The sequence below is a fragment of the Actinia tenebrosa genome, unplaced genomic scaffold (assembly GCF_029948245.1).
Source record: "Actinia tenebrosa isolate PJP-AT-01 unplaced genomic scaffold, QUT_ActTen_1.0 PGA_scaffold5__44_contigs__length_20552954, whole genome shotgun sequence".
Taxonomy (NCBI): domain Eukaryota; kingdom Metazoa; phylum Cnidaria; class Anthozoa; order Actiniaria; family Actiniidae; genus Actinia; species Actinia tenebrosa.
In genome coordinates this window covers 8559103-8582837 of record NW_028292582.1, presented here as the reverse complement: position 1 = coordinate 8582837, position 23735 = coordinate 8559103, and the positions used below count along the sequence as shown (strand labels likewise).

Genomic DNA, 23735 nt, shown 5'->3' with positions numbered 1-23735 from the left:
TTCGATCCAGTATTGAATGCCATCAGTTCGTCAAGAAAAGGCCGTACTAAAAGAGAAGCAAGTAGCAACACAAACCGAACAAGCCCTGCTGGTCATGAGAGGAAAATAACAACCAAGTTCCAAAACTTCGAGAAAAAGAGAAAAAATGTTTGACATCACGAAAAGGATGGGAATGTAATAAATGTGAACTAGATATTTCTGGGAATGTATACTAAAAGCTGAGTGAAATGTAAGCATGATTTTCTGCTCTGGCTACGCCTATGTAAGAGGAATACACTATCAAATGATTATACTAAGGAACATGTTAACAAAATGTCAAAAAATGAGGTACCGTATGTTTTTCCTATGGATTGCCAGGGATAAGCATTTTGTCCAAGCTAGTCATTTTTCTTAACAGAAAAATCATTAACATTATTGAACTGTATGGTGAATGATTGCTTGCGCAAATGCCAAAAATTGTAAGCTTCGCTTTCTTTCTCTGTTTGTTTGCTGTTGAAGAATATACGAACCTGACAAAACTATACCTCTCGAAAAATGTATTTAGCTCCCTTAGATTTAAAAATATTTGTCCTTATTGTTCAGAAAACATTCAAGGTAAAAGCATAAAAATGGCTCGGTGAACTAGCTCTTTATTATGAAACTTTTTATACCTGCAAATTATTATTAAGAATACTATTGACAATTAGAAAATGTATAAAATGCATGCATACCCTTGTACAATTCTTTTAACAAAATGTTAGTTTCAAGTGCATGAGCAAATTTGTGATTACAAAACGACCAATAGAAAATATTGTCCTACGACTGAGACCTATTGCTTGCGGAGATCAACTAATTCTATTTACTGCACTGATTCAAAATCCTGATGCATTTAAAAAATGCATCTTTGCTGCGAATTATCTCTCTAAGTCCTCAGGATTAGAAGAAAACGTCAAATCCTTTCATGATCTATGAAGGTAAGGTTTTCCTATCTCAGGCTGTGCCCTATTACCTATTATGGTATGCTAAAGTCTAAGATGTGTAAGCGAAAGAGTCCTATCGACATTTGTGCGGGATGCATCGCTCGCTCCTGGATGGGATGCATCGCCATCGCCATCGCCATCGCCATCGCCATCGCCATCGCCATCGCCATCGCCATCGCCATCGCCATCGCCATCGCCATCGCCAGCGTCATCATAATCAGGCAATCCTCACGCCAGAAGGCCCCTATAGAGCAGTTTTCGCATGGATGTGAAAAGCTCAGTGCCGTAAGCGTGCAGTGCCGTGACGTTTTCTAGCATTTTAATTTGCTAATTTTTTTCTCGCGCAATGTGATTGGTCTGGCAGTGCCATGACCTTGGCTTGTCCGTGCCGTGTTTATGCCGTGTTTTGGATACAATTAGTCTGGCGTACTCCTTGCCGTGTCACGATGGTTTTCGTTTCGTGAGCTTTTCAACATCAAACGAAAACTGCTCTAACGCCATCACATCATTTCTCATCCAACAATTGAAAAATTTTGGTTCGTTACAGAACTAAGGAATATAAAACAGCAGCCACGCTAGAAAGTGCCCCAGCACAGGACAACACAGCTAACTCCAACTTGAATTCACAGCTACGAAAGTCCTTTGACGGCCAATAACCCCTCACACAGTCTGCACATGTGGAAGTGTTCGTTATGTACTGATTATAATTACAAGGTTGGCAAGACCAACAACATTTGCGACCTTTCTCGGCAATCTGAATGTGTCCTAGAGGGCATGTTGGTTCACATGTAGAGTCTGGTGTGCCCGAGGTTTTTCCCGGCCAAAGAATCCCTGCACGATTGATATACCAGTTCTTGTTATCCCAAGTACCCACGACACGTGACGGAAGACCAGAGCTGTTACCATGGATACTCACAAGAGAAAACATATTTTCTTTAAGGAAATAGTTCTCTGAGTTGTCGTGACTTGAATCTCCTTGGAACAACTTTTGGACCAGAATTTGCAATTCTTCTGCAAGGTGGTGGCTGCTGAATGCCTCGAAGCATTCTTCCTTGGTTTTGTCCCAACACTTTGTTTCCATGTACCGTGAAACAGCGTGCCCAACCTTAACGACACTATTCATAATGCCTTGTACCTCTACGGCACGTCTGTGTGCTACTCTCCTCCTGGTATCTTGACTCTGTTTGGTTGCAAAGGCTTTCAAAGTCTGGTCCAAAACCCCCTGACTCGACACCACCTCCATGTCACATTGATCCATTAGCACCGCAGGGCCATCTTTGTCATCTTGCTCAATCTTTTCCTTCTTACAATCCAACTGCACAATATGGTTTTTGAGCTCTTCTAGGAACATATATTCTGGGGCGAGGGTTAGGATTGTTTCAGTCGTTCTTGTTAGCTCCTGGGTGAAACTTTCTGCAGTACCCATGGCGTCGATCCATATATAATGTGAAGGCTTCCTTGCTCCAACACCTACGAAAATAATCGTAAATATTCCATTAACTGGTCTATCTCAACTACAACAAATTAGCGTATTCTTATTGACATTCCCATTATTATTTTCTACGCGTTTTCCTTCTCAAAAGCGGGTACCTGCAGTTACTATTATCCAATTATAGCTAAATAAAAAATTCACAATCGCTCTCCATACATCACTCATATATTGATTCGAAACATCGCACATTCGCAAAAAGGATAGACTTTTTTCCCCAGTTACTCCTACAGAAAACTGCGCCTGTTATTTCTGTAATGTTACTTTATTTTTACTGGCCATTTAATTGTACAAGTTTTTACCAACTGTTTTAGAAATCCAAAAACAAATTGTATATTTTGAACTAGGGTTTTCACAGGTGGCAAAATAAGAATATAAATAAGAAAATAGGATAAAAAAACAATTTTTACACTTATTTTCCCCTTCCATGTTTCATTTTATCTTTTCTTTTCCTTGCATTTCCTAAATCCATTCCATGCGTCAATTACATTTAAAGTGCATTAAATTAATCAATTCAATCGTATATTTTCCTGTTTTCCCAAATTGTTTTGAGTAAATTCCATAGTTCGTCACTATACTTTTGAGCAATGCTTACCTCGTATAACTTTCAACATCTCCTTATCGTCCGTGAACAACACCACCACACGAACCGCTCCAAAACCATGTCCTAAACGATGCATCAGATTCTTGTCTGTAGAACTATCTTGCTCATCCGACGTAGCATGTTCCAATACCACTGCTAAACAAATGTCTTCCATTTCTGCAAAATGCTTGAATATCAAGTAGTCTTTTAAAAAACGTTGGTTGACAACCAGAGAGACTGACTTCCATTGGAAATATTTGATCAATCCTACGAGGGATTTAGCTCTGTAGTAGCTCGTTTTTATCGATTCAAAGAAATATGGTTGATGCCTGGGGAAACTGCCATTTTCATTGTATATCTGTTCTGAAAATAGAATCTGTGGGATTCGAAATAGGCTAAGTAAAGTAGAAGAGTCAATATCGTTGGAGTTTGTTAATACAGCAACGACCTTTTTTGAGGAAGTCTCTTTCAAAGAATTGCTTTGCTTGTTTAAGTGTAAAATATCCAATGAATGCTCCAATGCAGGTCTTGAACAGGTATCTCGAAGATAGAGCCCAAATGTTACATTCCTAAGCCATGGATTTTTGCTAGATTTCAGCTCGTCCAGAGCAAAGTTCAAAGCTTTTACCCAAAGCAATCCATCCTTGTTGACGACAGTACAATCCCCATTGGAATCTTTTCGATATAATGGAAACAAAGCTCCAAGAATTAAATCACCGTTTTTGGCAATAGAACCATCTTCCAATGACGAAGATGAGACAGACTTTCTTAAAACAGAAATTACTAAGGCAAATGTGCAAAAACTCTTAAAATAAAAATTTTCCATCTTAAAAATCCAAAATTTCCATTCTTTAGAGGCACAGGCATATATGTGAACTAGACTGAAGTCCAAAGGCTATTCCAAACAGTATAATAATGCCTTAATTAACATAAAAACATTTTTGTAGAAGATTCTGTCAAAGCACCAATCGGTCACCTGTTCTGGCAAGCTTGTTTTCGCGGGAAAAGGTGCGCGCGCGTCCACCAGTATTTTGCCACCAACAATACTGGCAAACCACAATAAATAAGCAAGTACGAAAAGCAGGTCGCAGTCAGCACTTTTCAACCAAAAAAATTTCAATTATTTAATTTTTGTCGCACTATTGAGTCGTTTTTATTACGTCTTTGTTCTTAGCACTAAATTTACTTTTCGTTCCTTTTTTTCCCCTGTCGTTTCTACATTAATATCTCGAAGATGCTTAGTTATTATTTTTACGAAATATTTAGTTGTAAACTGAAATCGGAAAACACCAATAGAAGAATCAATTGGTATTCAAATCGGATGATTTTCATTGCTGCGTTAAGATGACGTTTCATAAAATTTAATGACGTATTCATGACGTTGAGATGAGTGAATCCAAACGTTTCCGCAAACTGGAATCATTAATTCTTAAAACAGTCCTCGACTCAGTTGTCTTCGAACGCTTCATTCAATGCACAAATATCTATCTGATCAGTTTATAACCCATATTGGTACGTTTAGTGTTTTTTTTCCTGAATGACGTACATTCAGCTTGGTACACAGGTTCAGGTGATCAGTTCTGTCCGTCACATGTCCTTTAAGTCAGCCACGTGATTAGGTCTGTCAGTCACGTGTCCTTCAAGTAGTCAGCCACATGAACGGGTCTGTCTGTCACGTGTCCTTCAAGTGGTCAGCCACATGAACGGGTCTGTCTGTCACGTGCCTTCAAGTAGTCAGCCACATGAACGGGTCTGTCTGTCACGTGTCCTTCAAGTAGTCAGCCACACGAACAGGTCTGTTCACTTGGAGTGGTTGTAGAGGTAGATCGAGAGTAGCAGAAAGTTCTACATATGCACGGCATAGCTTATCAAAGTCACTCATTGTTACCTCATGTGCGCGTTGTTCTGTGTTAATATCTGCAAGACGTACAAGGTCTTCCACGAGGTGTTCTTTCCCTGGGAATAGTAACCTAAAAAATGGCAGGAAAAAACAGTCATCAGGCTGTCGTGAAAGCAAGGATGATTTAAGCGCAAAGGATAGACAAACTATACTCCCCTGCCCTACCTACAAAGTGAGCAGTTGCACTATTCCCTTATGTCCTACCTTACCGACCATCCTCTGGTTCCTCACAACTACCCACAAACACATTACCAACGTATTCCCTCCCCCCTCTCCCCCACACAAACTACCAACCTATCCCCTCCTCCACACAAACTACCAACCTATCCCCTCCCCCACACAAACTACCAACCTATCCCCTCCCCCACACAAACTACCAACCTATCCCCTCCCCCACACAAACTACCAACCTATCCCCTCCCCCACACAAACTACCAACCTATCCTCTCCCCCACACAAACTACCAACCTATCGCCTGCCTCACACAAACTACCAACCTATCCCCTCCCCTCCCCAACACAAACTACCAACCCCTCGCTTTGCCCTCAAAAGCAAACTAACAGCACAACTCCTCTCATTATCACCCTGCAAACCTTACCCCTAATCATGCAGCTGTCTAAGAACCTGTTCATATTTGGCAACATAAAAAACTACGTACTTGAGAGGGTTGTGGATGAATTTTCTTCTCATTGCATACACTGCCTTGACGACTTGTTCTATAACAACATAAGGAGCAGAAATAAGGGGGACTGGACGAGGAACCAGGTGAATCAGCGATGCATCAACCTGGACAAATAATAAACAATGGAAACTGATCAGAACATAATTAGAGTGGAACACTTAAGTAAAGGCACATGAAAGAGGATACAATGTTGTAACATGTTGCCCACTTATAAAAAAGCATCGAAAACAAACTTCAAATTTAAGAATCAATACTCTGTAACAACCTCTTGGCTAACTCACAGACCAAAGAAGGATTTAGTGTGATGATATATTTAACAATTATTCACTGAAGGCGAAGTGATTTTCAGTAGGATATTTTCCAAGCTGCAGGTCTTCAAGCAGCGAGGTACTGTAAATATCACCATAATCATTGAGCCTGAGGGGATTTATTGTTTATTGCATAATATTTTAGACTTGAATATCAGAGAAAAGTCGAAATTCAGGATAAAAAAACGTTTTAGTTACTTCTGATCTGGACAACTTTCATTGGGAAACCTCATAATCACTGCTCGAGCAGTGATAATCATCCCAGCATCAACAGTGGCTCGACCAATCACAGCTCAAGAAACTCTATGTTCAAGTCTAAAATTATACTAATATTAAATAGATGACAATACAATTGGCTTTCCAAGGTTGCATGGAATACTGAGAATGAGTAGTAAGCACGCTGATTCATGGGGCTGTATTAGACGTCATTTATCTTTTTCATTTCAGGTTTAAGTCTTCAACTCAAGTCACATTTACTTTGGTTATCCGTCTATTTTTCGAGAGAGTTTGCTAAGCTTTTCCCCTTGATTTGATGAGGATGCATCCTACTTATTACCTGTTTTCCATGTAATCTCGGAAAGGCCAATAGGCTTATTTGTTTGTTCCTTCATTCATTTTGTATCATCAACACTACCACCATCACCATCCCCATCACCATCGCCACCACCACCACCACCACCACCATCACCATCACCATCACCATAATCATCATCATCATCATCATTATATCTTACTCAACATACCTTGGGTTTGGGTACGAACACAGAGTTTGGCAGATGGTATTTCTTTTTAACTTCACATAAATACTGAACCATTATAGTCAATCGTGATCTGTCGTAGCTACCAGAGCTTGCAACAATGTTCTATCAAAATCAAATATGAAGATCATAATGTTAGAGATTACTTGTTATTTACTGAGGAAGATTTGGGTTGAAGAAGTTAAAGCAACCCCTCTCTTGGATAAACGTACTTGCAGCTAGAGGGTGTCAGACCTCAGGGTCTGCACATGGCCAACCCAAAATCCTACTTTTCATTGACTGTTCTTGTTTCTCTAGCATTCATTCACTTATTTTCCTCTTCCCCAATTAATAGCATGAAAAAGTGGGTCTAGAATAAGATATTCAAAGATAGATACCTCATCTGCAATCTTTTTTTAAAAAAAGCCCTCCCCTATTTAAAAGTCAGAGGGATGCCCTCCTTTCCTGCTAGCGGAGCCTATTTGCCTTTGATATTAATTGGGAGGGGGGGGGGGGAGGAATAGACTAAGGCCAATGTAAGCCAATGTACGTACTGTATTTATTGTGCATGTGGGGGTAACTTGGCAATGCTGTCAATCAATACTCCATTTTACAGTTTCATTCAGTGACCATGAATAATAGTTCCAAGTCGAGGTTGGAGTTGCCGCGCATGATAAACTATAGTTTTGCTATAGTGTAACTGTAAAAAGAAGTATTGATAGCCACCACATTGAATTACATTTGGTCGTACACATTAATGTGTATCCAGTAAAAAAATGTTTAAAAACTGGTTTTGTTCATCCACGATCATGGACAGTAGTATAAACATGTAGGGTCAAAACAAAGGTCCCACCTTTTCAAATATCAGTCATGTATTTTCATGTATTTGAATAAAGTATTATTTTTATTAGAGTTTTCCTCCTTCCCACCTAAAGAAGGAAGAGAAAGAGAAGAGACTCTGCTCTCAGGGAACTGCCCTCCTCTCCCAAAAAAGTAAAAAGGTTAGATAGATACCTCAGCAACTTCCTTCTGAAATACAAGTGACATAGGTGTCCTTCCAAACTTGAATGGGCCTGCCTTTTGTGGAATAGCCTCTAGCCACTGGAGCAGCAAGGGGATTGACACAGAAAATGGCAGATTACCAACCATCCTTACTCCAGGAACAACTAGAATGAAATGTGATTTATGTTTCTTCAAGCAAAAGCTTTTCTCGCAAAAACATTCATTCACCTGGGTTGAGACCATTCTATACAAAAACATTCCAAGCTCCAGGGGGATTCAAACCTGTGACAGACTCGTACCCAGTCGTCATTTGTTTCACGCTTTTTTTATGCACAGTGGCTTTTGGGAAGGACTGAGAAAAAGTGATGCACCATGAACTCACTAAATTCTTCCCATCAACCACAGCATGAGATCAATAAGACAAGAGAAGCTATCTCAGATTCAGTTTGATTGAACTCTGCATCATTAACCTTCCCATCTTTTTCTTATTGCTGAGTCTATTCATTTCATTACTTTTGTTAGTATTGTATTTTCCACGCATGCTTGTCATCAGCAGGTTTGTTGCACAGTTATGTGCAATTAAGAGAGCATGCTCACTTTGTGACCAGTTATGAGTTTATCAAGTTATGCACATGCATGCTGCAGGCTCAATTTATGTCAGCCACAAGATTTTGTGTCTTTATGCCCGAGCTCTATTGTCCAGGTTTTTGTATCTGTTATTGATTTACCTGCTAGTGTAAAACTGCTCGGCAATGGCAGCCATGACAGGAGGCATAACGATAGTATCTTTTCCCCTGGGAAACTGAATCCTTTCTAATGTAAATCACATTAGACCAGATTCAATTGTTCCTGCCTCCTGTCATGGCTGTGCCATCACGTGATGGTGCAAAGCCTCTATAGAGTATCTTACTAATGATGTCTTCTTAAGCAATATAATAATTATACATGCATACTGTATATACAGTACCTCCAGGTTCCCATGGTGATGGTTCCGTGTCAGGGAATGCTGAGGGGATGTCAAACTTCATGATATCAGCATGATAAACAGTCATTCTGCCTTTTGCCGCATCTTCAAGAAGCTGTCAATGAGAAGAAACAACAGTAATTAATGACACATGTGTAAGATTAAAATAGTCCAACATGTAGTGGATGCCATTTTGTTTAAGCAGTTCTGCCTTACAGAATAGACCTATCCCGAATTCGCTTGACTGGTCATGAAACAATGGTTTCGAGTCGAGGTTGAACTTGATGAATAAAAGAATCAAGTTCAGTCTTGACTTCAAACTATTGTTTCGTGACCAGTCAAGCGAATTCAGGATAGGTCTATTACCATGGGTCCATAACAGAAAGACATTATTTTTGGTTGCAGTATTTGAAAGAAGCTTTTGCCCAACCAGACTGGCTGCATGTCAGGTCAATCCTCGTCCCTGATCTGACATACAGTATGACAGCCTTATAGAAAAAAATATTAGCAGCCTTGCAATCAGTGAGTGTGTTATATTTAAAATATTTATAATTTCAGTATAATTTTAGACTTGAATAAATATAGTTTTGCTCCCTTTGATTGGTCAAGCGACCAGTGATTCTGAGACGATAATCACTGCTCGAGAGGTGATTATGATGTTTCCCAAAGTTTGCCAGACACTGTATTCTAGTCTTTAAATGCCTCTGATATTCAAGCCTTAAAATTATACTTAAACAGTTATTCCCCTCAGGCTCATTGAACAGGGGGAATATTTACATTGCCGCTCAAAGACTCACAGCTGGGTATATATTTGCAGATAATCACTTTGCTTCCAGTGAATATAAATAATCACCTGTAGTGATGGTAGGAATCTCTTGTCCAGTTCCACAGCAGCGACATGCCTAGCACCAGCTTGTAACACAGACCTTGTAAGCGAACCTGGTCCAGCACCTACTTCACATACATAACAGTCAAAAACATCTGCAACCTTGGCTATTTTATCTGGAAAGAAACAATTGACATATCATTTATGGGTAGTATCGCTGTCGTCTTTTTACCACTGAGTCCATACGGGTCTGGTCGCTTGTTCGAGTCCTGATGTTGCTACCTGAATTGAGTTCATTTGATGTGTTGTTCTCTCCTATGCTATGAGGATTTTGTCCGGGTTCTCTGGTTTCCTCCCTCTGTATACATCAACATGTGAGTTGAGCGTTGTGTGCATAGAACATCGAATGTAGTGGTAGTGTGTGTGAGTGAAAAGTCTTCAAAGTGTGAAAGCGCTAGAATGACTAGACACTTAATAAACATATTATTATGATAATTATTTATTATTATTGAATTTGTATGACAATGACACCACTGTTTTATCCCCTAACTACTATGTGTCGTGCTTCTAATAACACTTCTCTCGTGTTGCCAACCCCACAGGCTTTATATTAAGTGAACAGAACACGTGCACGCGTCTTTAATAGTAAGCTAGCTCAAGCACTAATTATTGATATAAGTTTTAAGTTACCAAATTTTAACAGAATATTATAATATTAGATTGTGAATATTCTTCATTTGGGGGGAGCTGCACAATTTCATACAGAGGTACATTGTATAATTTTCTTACCAACCTGTAATATTGAGGTCAAGGATAAAATTTTGACTGAGTTGTTTCTGCGCCGACAGCCCATAAACACGAAGCAAATCCGACACTTTAGGCATCGGAGGAAGTCGAACTATCCTAGAATGAGCCATTTTCGTCTTTTTTCCAGCAGAATTTTGGATATTATTGAAGTTTAATGAAGACAAAGACAAACAGTATTTTTATCTTTTTCGTCCGCCATGTTGAAATATTGATACCGCTGATGAAAAGTTCTGGAACAGGGGCTCATACCACAGGAGGCCCGTACAAGATGATTTTTTTTGTCTCCAAAAACACCAAATTTCATTAAACCTTGTTTTCCTTGTTGCATTTTGCTTTGTACACGCTTAATTTTTTTGCCGAGTCGCTTTATCTGATTTTTATTGCTTGTACAAAGTTTCCTCAAGGGTTTTTTACTACATTTTTAAAATATAATTAATTCTTATTAAAAAACTTGACGAGAACACCTAACCCCAAAACACGTTAAAGTACATGTGGAAACTGCTTTATCAGGGCAGATCCAGGATTTTATTCAGGGAGGGGTGCTGCGCACAAAGTTAACTCAGGGAGAGGTGCATCCCTTACAACCAAAGGGGAAAAAAACAGTATTGGTTATCTTCGAAGTAGGGGCACAAAGTTGAACCAGAGAGGGGTGCGCACCCCCTGAACCCCTCACCTGCTTTATACACAGCAAGGGTCCACTACCCCCCCCCCCCCCCCGCCCTACACACACATACATCACGACCTCTCCTCCTGTGAGAATCTAACAAACGCATGCCAAGCAGGAAGGCTCAGTATCCTCATCACGTCACAAGGTCACAGGGCACGAAGCAACACAAAATCGTTTACTAGCGCTCAGACTTTGTAAGCGATCTTGGCAGGGTAGGAAAATATCAAGGAGTCGCTTCAGGTAAGCCCGTATCATAAGCTTTTATTAATAAACAAAAAGCATGCAAACACCTCTGCAGCCTCCAACACTATCCCAGTCCGAATTCTCCTTTTCTACAAGATGTCTTGGAGTTTTACTATAAAATTATAAGACGGCTTAAAAATCGATTCAACGCAGACTAGAAAATGCTGTCGAGAAAATAATCTTTAAATTTGGCGTTTGTTACAGCAAAAGATATCTACGTCTGTAGAAAACCAAAATTTTTTACTTAGAGAAATTAATATTTATAGATAGGAGTAAAACTTCTTAACGAGGTATCTTTTTCCTTGACTTGCATAGAAAATCTCTATTTTCTATATCTCCCTATGTGACTTAAATTTGGTACGATTCATACTTTTATAATTACTCTTTATGAACCTTACAAGTCCATGAAAATCACGTATACTACAAATAAATGTCTATCTTCATATACATCAATTTTTGCAATTTTGACTCTCTGAGAAAAGTCTTTTTGATTATATTTTCAAATTAAATAAACTAGAATATCATCAATAGACGGAAGTTAAGATGTACAAAATGCATTTGAACCTACAAAATGCATTTGAACAATCAAATTTGGGTTAATCTCTACGCGAAAATCCTAGTGATATAAAATCGCATGGACTCCTCGTTAAAAACAAACAAACGCCTTTGTGTCGTGACAGTTTACCAACTAGGACTTCAAAGTAAAAACAATCTTTGCAATCAATTAATCATGATTTTTCTCATATCAAGATAGTCAAAATATTCTGTTAAATCTATAGCATCAAATTTTAGCTTTGGTACCGAGTATGGTACTACTATGTATTACGTAATTCAAAATTTACTCTAGGTCTTACGTAACTCTGTAATTAGATATTTATGTCAAAGTTGAGTCGGAATTTAATACTACACTAATTTGATATTGGTGCGCACGTTCTTTTCTTTTTCTTACCTTTTCATTTCCTATTAATATTATTTCTTAATATTCAGTCTTTTATATCATCTTGCATTTTTTGCTTTCTTTTGTTTTGCTTTCCTTTCCTTCTCTTTTTCTTTTCTCGTTCCTGTTCTTACATTCCTTCCTTCCTTCCTCCCTCCCTCCCTCCCTCCCTCCCGAATCGTAACCTATGTGACCTCGCCCTCTGTCTTCTCGTATTTCAAAGACATTAATTCCACACGCGTATCAAATCGTACAATTTGCTATCGCAGCAAAGTAGGTTTTGGTGGATGTAACGGCACAAGTGTGCCTCAGCCGATAATCGACCAGTTTATAGATGAATTATAGTAGCGTTATTTAGGTTACCAGAAATATACCTTTTGTGTAATACGATATCTTGGCGTCCCTTGTATTTTAGTGCTGATTTTAGGATGGAGATTAAAGGCCTTTTTCAGTTCGACTGTGATGACGCCAGCTAACGTAAGAGGGCCTCGAAAACTATCGAACGAATAAGACCTTGACAACACACGAGAAAATCTACACATGTAAAGCTCTCTCGTTCAAATCTTGAACGCCTTTAATCTCCATCCTAAAATCAATACTAAAATACAAGGGACGCCAAGATATCGTATTACACAAAAGGTATATTTCTGGTAATCTAAATAACGCTACGATAATCATCTATTTAACTGATCGATTATCGCCTGAGGCACACTTGTGCCGTCACAGTGGACGTCAATCAAGGCGTTTCCATGACATCATAGGCATGTGCCCTTGAAAACTTTGTGTTTCCTGCGAAAGGGAACAGCAAGGGAACACTTTGATTGACATCCCCCAAAACCTTATTTTCGCGCGACAGAAAATTGTACGATTTCGTGCGCGTGATTGAGAAGCGATGTAATTTTCCCGTTTCAAAATCATCACAAAGACTATTTGAATAACGTATTATTAATATTCAAAGAGATCTATAATTGGTTTCCACAAGATCATGGTATGAGTCACTACTTGTATTGAAGAAAGATGTCGAGTATTACATAAGATCGTTAATTGATGTTCTCTAGAAAAATGGCTGAAAAACAAGCACTGGACCTGCGATTTGGATGGGGAAGGTTCCGACCCTCATGGCTTCAGTTTATGAACCATATCAATGGTTTTATGGTGTTCTTGACTATCTACTCTATGACCCAAGGTAAGACAAGTTGAATTCTTGTGTGGTGTGTTGCAGGGTGGTGGTGGTAGTGTGTTGTGGTGTGGTATGATGTGGGGAGGTGTGGTGTGTTGTGGTGTGTTGCAGGGTGGTGTGGCCATGGTGTGGTGTGGTGGTGGTTGTGTGGTGTGGTGGTGGTTGTGTGTTGTGGTGTGGTATGATGTGGGGAGGTGTGGTGTGTTGTGGTGTGTTGCAGGGTGGTGTGGCCATGTTGTGGTGTGTTGCAGGGTGGTGTGGCCATGGTGTGGTGTGGTGTGCTATAGTGTAGTGTGGTGTGGCATGATGTGGGCAGGGGTGGCATGGTGTGGTACTCGGTGTGGTGTAGTGTGGTGTAGTGTGGTGTAGTGTAGTGTGGTCTGGCGTGTCCATGTTGTGGTGGTGGTGTTGGTGATGGTGGTGTTGGTGGTGGTGTTGGTGATGGTGGTGTTGGTGGTGGTGGTGTTGGTGATGGTGGTGTTGGTGGTCTTGGGTGGTATGGTGTGGTGTGGTGTGGTGTGGTGTGGTCTTGGGTGGTATGGTGTGGTGTGGTGTGGTGTGGTGTGGTGTGGTGTGGTGTGGTGTGGTGTGCTGCAGTGTGGCGTGGTGTGTTGCGGGGTGGTGTGGTGTGGTGTGGAGTGATGCAGTGGGGTGTGGTGTGGTGTGGTGTGGTGTGGTGTGGTGTGGTGCGGTGTGGTGTGGTGTGGTGTGGTGTGGTGTGGTGTGGTGTGGTGTGGTGTGGTGTGGTGTGGTGTGGTGTGGTGTGGTGTGGTGTGGTGTGGTGTGGTGTGGTGTGGTGTGGTGTGCATGGTGTTGTGTGGTGTGTAGTATCTTGTCATCGTCCCAGTATCAATCTCATTGCAATCTATATCTTGTCAGGAATGATTGTCAATGGGTTTACTTCAGTCAATTTACCCGCGTTGGAAAAGCGTTTCGAATTCACCGGCAAAGAACTGGGACTCATCGCATCGTCCAATGAAGTTTCTCAGATCATCCTAGTCGGTTTTATAAGCTATTACGGTAGTTATGGAAACAAGGTTAAATGGATTGGATACGGTTGTCTGCTTGCAGGTAAGTAAATCAGTGATCGTCCCTATTGATCTCCGTCAACTCTGATATTTTCAGTATCTCTTCCGCATAGAAGAATTACAAAAGTCGATTACTGTTACAATAAATTAATAATTATTACTGTGCGCAATTATAAAGCACGCGGGGATTGACAGAAAACTCGACAAGCGTTAAGAAGCACTCCAATCCCAGAGTAACCTATAACTTTTCATTGCACAGCAGACGTGTTTTTCTTCATCGAACACTGACCAATCAGAAAAGCCGTTCTTATGAGGTTATGAGGTGCGCGTGCTGAGTACTCTCATAAGGCACATTTTTGACCAATCAAAAAGCGAGATTTTGACAGGATTTCTCATATTTTTATATTTCAGGCATTAGCTGTATTCTATTCGACTTACCGCATCTTCTAGTTGGTCCTTACGTAATATCCAAAGGCCCCAGTAACTTTGGATCTCTCATCAAAGATGTCTGCAAAATCCACGAAAACGCCAACTCCACCATCGATCCATCTTGTTCCTCCGTCCAAGAGAATAACTGGTACTATCTGATGATATTCTCAGTGTCTCAAATCCTTATAGGCGCCGGAACATCTTCTCTGTATTCCCTTGGACCAGCGTTTGTGGACGAGAATGTTCACCCAAAGTCAGCGCCGGTTTATCTTAGTGTATGGTTTGCCGCAACCATGCTTGGTCCAGGGATAGGGTATATGGCTGGAGGTGCACTGTTGGGTATCTTTGTTGATGGAACTCCGGTACGGAATAGCGACCTGTTATAAGATAGGGTGTAAAAAGTCCGATACACACTTGTATTACAATCATAAGAGTAAATGCCCGGACACAATGCGCTACTTTTTCTTGCGACATTACAAGCAATAGACCTCTTGCATGTAGCGTCAAAGCAGCTCAATTTGGAGGACAAAAAAAATCCAATCTCCTGAGAATAATAAACCTATTGTTATGTCCTCCAAATGTAACTGCATTCCCACGTGCCGCGATGGGTTTGTTTGAGCGCGGTAATCGATCCTTTATTTATGTATTATTGGACGAGTTACGTTGCAGAAGTATTCACGCGAGCAATATTTTTTTTGCGCGCAACATCTCAGATGTAGACTCTACTTTTACAACATTTGCTGGGGTGAACAGTTGTATCGTGTGTCTGGGCCTTAAAAGACAAACCCAGACTCCTTAACGTTCTGTATTAACAGTTTGGTGATGATTATTTCCGTGCTTGAAGTGGGAACCAGGCCATGCGCGCACCTCATTGAGTTTACGTATGCATACGTAGACTCAATGAGGTGCGCGCGTGCTGCTGATGCAAACTCATGCAGCAAGTGTTAACCACCAGCAATGCGCAGACTCGCTGAATATTATCTTTGGCAGATGTGAATAAAAGACACGACTAAGTCTCATTCTCTTGAGAGGAAGATTCTTTGTTTAAGTCGTATCCATATTCAAGTGTCTTCTCGTGTGCAACCATTAAACAAAGAAATGATACTCTAGGGAATGACACGTGGTTTGAAATGGAATACATTACGCCCAAGCTTAAAGGTTTATTAGTTATAAATCTGAATGATACTCACCGTTAATGTCAAACGTTCGTCCTCCATACTAATCTCAAAGTGGTCCACCTCTTTACAGCCTGCGGGTTTAAATTTACATCCACGTGACCCCCGATGGATAGGGGCTTGGTGGATCGGCTTTCTGATTGGTGGATCCATCCTCATCATCTGCTCCATTGGCATATTGGGATACCCAAGGGAGTTACCAGGCTCCAAAGAAATGCGCAAAAAGGCAATAGCAGATGGCGATCTTCCTAAAAACGACGAGAAAATCCGAGGCAAAGTCAACGAGATCATACCAGCTTCTTTGAAGCTTTTCAAGAATCCAACTTACATGTTTAACACTCTTGGACTGTGTGTGGCGGGGCTTATAGGAGGAGGGATGTCTGGCTTCTTTACTAAGATCTTGCTCACCAAGTTCTCGATGCACCCTATGTATGCTGGCCTGATAATATCTGCAGCTTTCATCCCTGGAACTGTTGGTAAGTGAGAAGATTGCTTTACCCTTCATAACACTATCTGAGGTAGAAAGACAGAAAATTTTAATATGAATGAACTGAAGAAAGAAAAGGAAAAAAGAATCATTACTGAAGAGGTCGTGCACATACTTACCTTGCAAGTTGCGTGTAAACCTATTCAGAGAGCAGAGGCGTAGCGAGGACCCAGGGATTGGGGAGTGGGTGCTGGGTACCAAGAATAAAATTACCAAACATTTAGTGCACCCCTCTCCTCACGTGCCTCACCCTCCCCTCTCCTCAAGTGCCTCACCCTCCCCTAAGGCCCCTATGAGGTAGTGCCGGGGAAAGCTGGAGAAGCGCACTGGCGGTGATAGTCTCCAAGTTGCTTCCCTCAGTTTCATATATTCCCCCAAACCTATTATTGGTTAATCTTTGCTCGTTTCTTTTCCAGGTGGAGTGTTAGCTGGCGGATTCCTGTGTCGACGTTTCAAGCTGAAGAAATCCTGCAAGCTCTCTGCCAAATATTCTGTCATTCTAGAACTGATTTCGACCATTTTATTGGTCTATTTGTTTATTCCCGGATGTCAGACAAATGAGATGGTTGGAGTCACACAACCCTATAATACAAGGTATTTTAAGTTGAGACGCATTATACCTCTTTACCTTGAGCGTAATGTGATCCCATTTCAGACCACGTGTCATTCCCTTAGCGGCAAATAGGGAAAAACAAAGGCATCTTTATCCTCTTGCAATTTAATTGTTCCTCTAATGTTGTCCTTCATACCTGTGCCAAAGTATGTTCCAGAGATATGCAGTTGTTTTACGTTTACTATTCCCTTATTGCTTCTTGTTTTTCCTCCAGTGTTTCTTCTGAGATTTCCCTGATGAATACTTGCAACAAAGACTGCTCATGCTCTATAGCCAAAATGAATCCTGTGTGTGGTGGTGAGGGGAAGACATTCTTCTCGCCTTGTCATGCAGGATGCAAGAACCCAATAGGAAAGACGGTGAGTTGTTGTCTTGCCTGGTGCAGGGCAGTAGCCATGGCCAGTTTGGACAGTACGTAGTCCGGTTTCAAAGAAAGCAAATGGAAAGCAATTTCTCAATCTTGCAACTAACGCACTAGTGTTAATTGAAGTATTATGATCATCCGGGTGGATGTAGTCCTGAGAAGGACTGTTTGATGTGACCGACGTTTCGACAATCTGAGCGGAAGTCATCTTCACTAGTGGCTACCGACCGGCTGCGATGTCTAATAAAATCTTTAAAACTGTCCATGGTTGTATAAAATGACGTTCTAAGTTTTTATATTTCTTTTGCTGATCGATGCAGGGCTATGGAAACTGTTCCTGTATCCCATCATCCATAGCAGGCAGTGGTCGCACGGTCACCAAGGGATTTTGTAACCACTCCTCCAGCTGTGTTTACTTGGTCCCCTTCATGCTCTTGTTGGGTTTTCATTTGTTCTTTGTGTTCTTGAGTGGTGTTCCAACTAAGATGGTACTTCTGAGGTGAGTAAGTAAATAGATGGATGAATGGATGGGAGGGAGGGAGGGGGGGGGGGGGAGGAGAGGGAGGAAGGGAGGGAGGGATGAAGGGAGAGAGGGAGGGAGGTAGACTAAGGGATGGATGGATGGATGAAGGGATGAATGGAGGGAGGGAGGGAGGGAGGGAGGAAAGGAGATAGGGAGGGATGGATGGATGGATGGATGGATGGATGGATGGAGGGAGGGAGGGAGGGAGGGAGGGAGGGAGGGAGGGATAGATGGATGGATAGATGGATGAAGGGATGGATGGATGGATGAGATATGTGGAAGACATGGCATAGATGGATAAAAGAATGGGAGGGTGACGACATATGGATGAGTAAATGAGATAAGATGGAATAAATCAAGGACTTGCATTTTTGCTCTTTTCTCTGCAGATGTGTGCCTGAGAACCAACGTGGCTATGCTCTTGGACTGCAGTTCGTCTTCGTACGTCTTCTTGGCTTCCTTCCAGGCCCTCTCTTCTACGGTGCATTGTTTGATGAGTCCTGCGCAGTCTGGGGAAAGAAATGCAAAAGGAAGGGAAGCTGCCAATATTATTTCGTCGACAAACTTTTCAACTGGTTGGGCGGATCGTCTTTGGTAATCGGAGGTACGTGAATATATTCTTACCATCCTACGATGGCACAGAAACACTCAACGCCATGTGCTATCAACCAGAAAGTATTCTATTGCTTGGTATCAGCTGAATGAATTCCATTACCAACCTACAATTAATGACAGGCAAACACTGCCCGTCATGTGCTACCAGAGAATATTCTATTGCTTGGTATCAATCAGCTGAATGAATCTCATTACCAGCCTACAATGACAGGAAAACACTGCCCGTCATGTGCTTTCAACCAGAGAGTATTTTATTGCTTGGTATCAATCAGCTGAATGAATCTCATGAATCTCATTACCAGCCTACAATGACAGGCAAACACTGCCCGTCATGTGCTATCAACCAGAGAGTATTCTATTGCTTGGTATCAATCAGCTAAATGAATCTCATGAATCTCATTACCAGCCTACAATGACAGGAAAACACTGCCCGTCATGTGCTTTCAACCAGAGAGTATTTTATTGCTTGGTATCAATCAGCTGAATGAATCTCATGAATCTCATTACCAGCCTACAATGACAGGCAAACACTGCCCGTCATGTGCTATCAACCAGAGAGTATTCTATTGCTTGGTATCAATCAGCTGAATGAATCTCATGAATCTCATTACCAGCCTACAATGACAGGCAAACACTGCCCGTCATGTGCTATCAACCAAAGAACTGAGGCAATCATATACATAAAATAATAAATAATTATAATCATATAATAATAAAAAAATACTAATACTATTGGCATTATTCCTAGGGATTGCGTTTGTGTTTTTCTACTTGTCCTACTGGTTCTGCAAGCCTTGTCTCGATGATCCAAACGACAACGAAAAGAATGGTGCAAGCTCCTCACACGTTAATACAACGGACGCATGCGCAGTACCCATGAAGAGCCTTGAAGAAACTGAGTATAGCACTAAAGTTTAGGACATTTAGGAAGACTGCCCGAGTTATTATCGATTACAAGTGTACGAGCTATACTATAAAGAGGCGTATCTAGGACTTTGAGTAGGGCGTCAAAAATTCAAGAAGATGCACCTCTTGCTTTACTAACCAACTAATTCCAAAGGGGGGGGGGGGGGGGGGGGGGAGAGGAGGTCAAACAAACAAGACGCACCTCTTTCTATGCTAACTAACTAGTTCCAAGATATATATAGATACACCCTTGGTATTGATTACAAATTTAAGGTTTAGTGCACATTCTGGATTTTAAAAAAGTGCATTAGCTATATGTATATATTTGATAACGTAATTTTATTTGTTCATAATGCTAGCAGTCGTAAGTATCATATATAGCATATTCTATTCGATACATTATGTATGAAACCATTCTATCTTATTATTATACGTTTTACTCACTTTTGATTGGACGAGAGCCCTCAGCCAATTCCTGATATCATAGGTTTTTCTGCAAATACATTTATCGTGTAAAGTTAATTCAAGGTTACAATAGAAAGAGAAATTACGCTTGCAATATAAAGGAAATGCAAAGGAAATTTGAGAACTTTCAAAACATCACGACTATCTTTAAACCCCGAATTGTACAAGAACATTATGAGATTTTTTGTTTATAATACACTTAACAAAATTGAGCAACTTAATTGGGACTCTACAGAGTACAATTTGGGATTTAATTGTACTCCTCTTATCCAATCAGAATCGAGTAATTTTGTAGAGTGCATCATAAGAAATGAAATCTTTATCCCTAATTTACAAAATTTGCCTTAATATTATTGACTACTGTAACGTAGCGTAACTAGTAAATGTACTGTAAGCCCTTCACAAAGATGTTCCAATCGAAATTCTAAGTAAATTTATTAGCTATAGTTTATATAGATTTGTTATTAATTTTATTTTAACCCCCTAATAATTTAATTATGGAGCTAAATTATGATCTCAACAGAGATTAATTGAATAGTCTTTTCTCAAACGTCAGTGGGTCGTTTTGCAATAAAAGACATCCCACATGCGCAAGATCTGATTGACTTCATAAAATGTTGCGCCATAGGGGTGCGCAATCGCACATTTCCAATTTGAAACCGCTTCTTGTTCTTTTGGGGGTTCAAACAAAACAAAAAATGAAACGCAAGTATGGAGTCCAAGCGGCTTTCGTGCCCGCCTGTTAGAACAGGTTCCATATAGTAAATCATCACAGTGGTTATAACCAGGACAAGAATAAGCGCGGATTGTCATCAGAGACAAAGGCTTCCTTTTAGCTGTTGTCAAGCTACTATGGAGTCGAAGCATTACATTCTATTTTGGAACAACCTTAGCGTAACCTCTCTTACATTTGCAGACTGTACAGATTACTCAATAGACATATAAAACCTTCTCTTTTTCTGTACATTTAATGTTTGGCTCTCGTCATATATACACCTATTTCAAAAACTTTGTCATCACCAAATGCGATCGATATGACGTCATTCCGACATGGAAATGGTTTCGTTGAATATAAAGAACATTGAATCAGTCTCAACACTAAGGTCCATGTTCTTGACGAGAATAAGAAGCAGAAACACAAGTCATTCCAGCTATTCTTGGATCTTGGAATGACCTATCTCTTATCGCTTTTCGCCTATTGACTAGCGCATTTGGCGATGACAACGTTTTTTGAAATAGGTGTACGTCGTCTTCGTCTATAAACAAAGATTTAATTAATACTAAGAGTACCATAACTTATCGCAAGTTATTAACGGTGGAATTGAATTCCAGAGATGCATAAATATAAAATAAAAGTTCATTTTAGGCTTTACTTGTACGAGTTTTAATTGATTTTTCTTGACTATAGTATGAACAAAGGTGTTGCACAATACTGGCCTATTATATGTTTCTCAGTTCATCATCAGTTTATTGATGAACGAAGATTATACAACTGTCATCCCATAATTAAACATCAGTTGGTCTTTATTACTTTATGCAAACATAATCAAGTATCTTTACTTAGTAATTCATCATCAACAGAGTGTAATTAGATTTATTAACGTGAATTGTCCGTCAACGTCCACACATGTCAGGGTTGCACAAAGGACGGAAGCAAAGCCTCCACGACAGCTTTTCCTTCACCAATAACCATCTTGTAAGTCAAAATTTGTCAGGTTATTTGAAAAGCTCTTCACTAACACGTTGTACATGTGGGATTTCAATAGCTTTATTACTAATAGGAACTATTTCAAATCCTATTTAAGTATGAACTTTTCTGCTCTGCTAATCTGTGGACCATTTTGTTCGGTTTACAAAAGTACTGTATGGCATCCTAATACAATATGTAAATGTGTGCTCAGTGTTTATACCATAGACGCACTTCAGTTACCGTAATGATGTAAAGTTTCTGCTAAAATATAATGCTTAAGGAAGCGCAATTCTAGATCTTCCTGATTAAAAACCACATAGAATATAAGAAAAATGGAATACCAATGTCAAATGATTAAGAAAAGATGCTTCAATTCTTCTGCAAACAGCGACCTAAATAAACGTCTCTTAAACTGAGGTTGTCACCTAGTGAAGTCTTCCACATGTAGGCAAAGTCTCGATGCTTTATGAGAATGCTCAGTAATTACAGTATTCTCTTTCCTAGACAGTGCTTTAATCCCGGGTATTAAAGACTATGACACCGCAATAAGAACCAATAATAATGCCATATAAATAATGTCATAGCTTTTATGTTAAGTCGCGCGTTCTAGTAACCACAAAGGGACAACATTAATATTATATGTGATGTCTGAATTAACGTATGAAACTGAGAATGTGGGTTGGTGTAAATATATATTTCTTAAGAAGATGGTTTGATTTAACTCAAAGATTTTTGGAATCATGAACCCGATTTTGGGGGGTTAAAAATATGCTTGTTTTCATTCATGTGTCTCGTATCAGGTCAGGCGTGGCCTTCACAGTCACAACTGTACTTGTCAACTTGGATTTACTCAATGTTTGCATTGAGGTCCGGATTTCCGATTCTCAAATATGGCTTAATAAAACGGACGAAAAGTGTCATCGTAAAACGTGCGAAAGCACGAAGAAAGACCTTGACATAAGAGGATTAGAGGAATTAGCCTTAAACATTCCAATCAAACGAGTTTGTACAATCGTGAAGAACTCAAGCCTGTGAGCCTAATCATAAATTTGGATAGCACCTTACAATAATTGGCTATTATTTGACAATTTTCTTATATTTTTACGGGTGTTTCTATTTGAAACCAAGAAAGCTATTTTCGTCGCTAGGTATGTGCTGTTGCATCAAGGCAGGAAAGACTTGTATAGATAGGTATTAGGATACTTAGCTATAGACTTAGATGGAATCCCGTATTAAAACAATCTAAAGATCACATAAGATAACTTAAGCTTCAACCATTTGCTTTCATAATACATGGAATAAACAAAATTAAGTAATTTGTAAAAGAAAATTGGAAAATCCAGAATCATTTGTAAGACAAAGCCGTGAACCTTTTATCGAAGTAATGGCTCCAAATCCTTGCAACAACAAAGTATATTAGAAATATACACTTGGCAAAACTACTTCAAGCTTGCTGGAGTCGTTTGCTGGAGTCGCTTTTTAGCTCAGCCAAATCCTTGAATCTTGGTACCTAAATCTAGGTTAAGTACTTTACTTGCACTTTGGAATTGCAATGAAAAAGACCCACTTAACTAAGTTGCAAATGAACTCATTTCAGTTGCATCAGGAAGGCACCTTCCGGGTTGCATCAAGAAAAGTTCTTTTTGGTGTCTTCGGTTATTAAACAAATGTTTGAGCGTCTAGATGAGCTAAGACCAGAACATTTCGCAATCTCCAATGAGAAAAAAATAACCAAATTAAAGCATCACATTTTTGCATGACGTTGGCCCTGAAGTCCAAATAAATAAAGCTATATACATGTTGATATCGTATTATTGCACTCTTAATATTGTTACCAAACTTTGACCGACTTTTGCTACTTTTAGGTACATTCATAAGCAACTGTTTCAGTGAGATACAAAAAACCAGTTCATACTTAACACCCAACAATGATTTCTTACAAGATTCTTATTATTTTTCTGATTTGAACATATTCATCAGAGTTTGAACTTGCTTAATAAACATTGCCTTAGAAGAAGAATAGTTATGTTACCCCTAAGAAATTTTTATTGCATTATATATCTTATGCCTTATGCTTTCATGTTGTTGTGAACATCTATATGTGGTTTGCCATTACAGGATTCTAGTAATACCAGACTTTTGTGAACACAATTTCT

The 23735-nt window shown here is 39.9% G+C and overlaps 3 protein-coding genes across 4 annotated transcripts in view; 1 reads left to right on the top strand and 2 right to left on the bottom strand.

Annotated features, from left to right (window-relative positions):
- LOC148906467 (uncharacterized) overlaps nucleotides 1–10456 on the bottom strand; it is a 15314-nt gene extending 4858 nt beyond the window's left edge. The window contains exons 1-7 of the mRNA XM_089037878.1: nucleotides 10244–10456; nucleotides 9478–9626; nucleotides 8628–8739; nucleotides 7673–7824; nucleotides 6665–6784; nucleotides 5590–5717; nucleotides 4795–5001 (exon numbers count right to left, since the gene is read on the bottom strand). Coding sequence (XP_088894004.1) covers nucleotides 4795–5001; nucleotides 5590–5717; nucleotides 6665–6784; nucleotides 7673–7824; nucleotides 8628–8739; nucleotides 9478–9626; nucleotides 10244–10367 — 992 coding nt within the window. The 5' untranslated portion in view covers nucleotides 10368–10456. The remainder of the gene's footprint in view (nucleotides 1–4794; nucleotides 5002–5589; nucleotides 5718–6664; nucleotides 6785–7672; nucleotides 7825–8627; nucleotides 8740–9477; nucleotides 9627–10243) is intronic.
- On the bottom strand, nucleotides 613–4795 carry LOC116294316 (metabotropic glutamate receptor 3). The gene is made up of 2 exons (XM_031701902.2): nucleotides 3044–4795; nucleotides 613–2429 (listed from the first exon to the last, which is right to left on the bottom strand). The coding sequence occupies exons 1-2, from the start codon at nucleotides 3855–3857 to the stop codon at nucleotides 1501–1503; spliced, it is 1743 nt and encodes a 580-aa protein (XP_031557762.1). The 5' UTR covers nucleotides 3858–4795; the 3' UTR covers nucleotides 613–1500.
- A 644-nt stretch (nucleotides 10457–11100) lies between the features above and the next one.
- Nucleotides 11101–19590, top strand: LOC116294315 (solute carrier organic anion transporter family member 4A1). Of its 2 annotated transcripts, none has more exons than XM_031701900.2 (10): nucleotides 11101–11164; nucleotides 13063–13290; nucleotides 14164–14355; nucleotides 14724–15103; nucleotides 15990–16392; nucleotides 16820–16997; nucleotides 17231–17375; nucleotides 17701–17879; nucleotides 18293–18507; nucleotides 19267–19590. In XM_031701900.2, exons 2-10 carry the CDS (start codon nucleotides 13152–13154, stop codon nucleotides 19434–19436), a joined length of 2001 nt encoding a protein of 666 aa, XP_031557760.1. In that variant the 5' UTR covers nucleotides 11101–11164; nucleotides 13063–13151; the 3' UTR covers nucleotides 19437–19590. The 2 variants fall into 2 exon arrangements, with proteins under 2 accessions (XP_031557760.1, XP_031557761.1); XM_031701901.2 differs by having other exon boundaries at nucleotides 11146–11164; nucleotides 13163–13290.
- Nucleotides 19591–23735: the final 4145 nt, after the last annotated feature.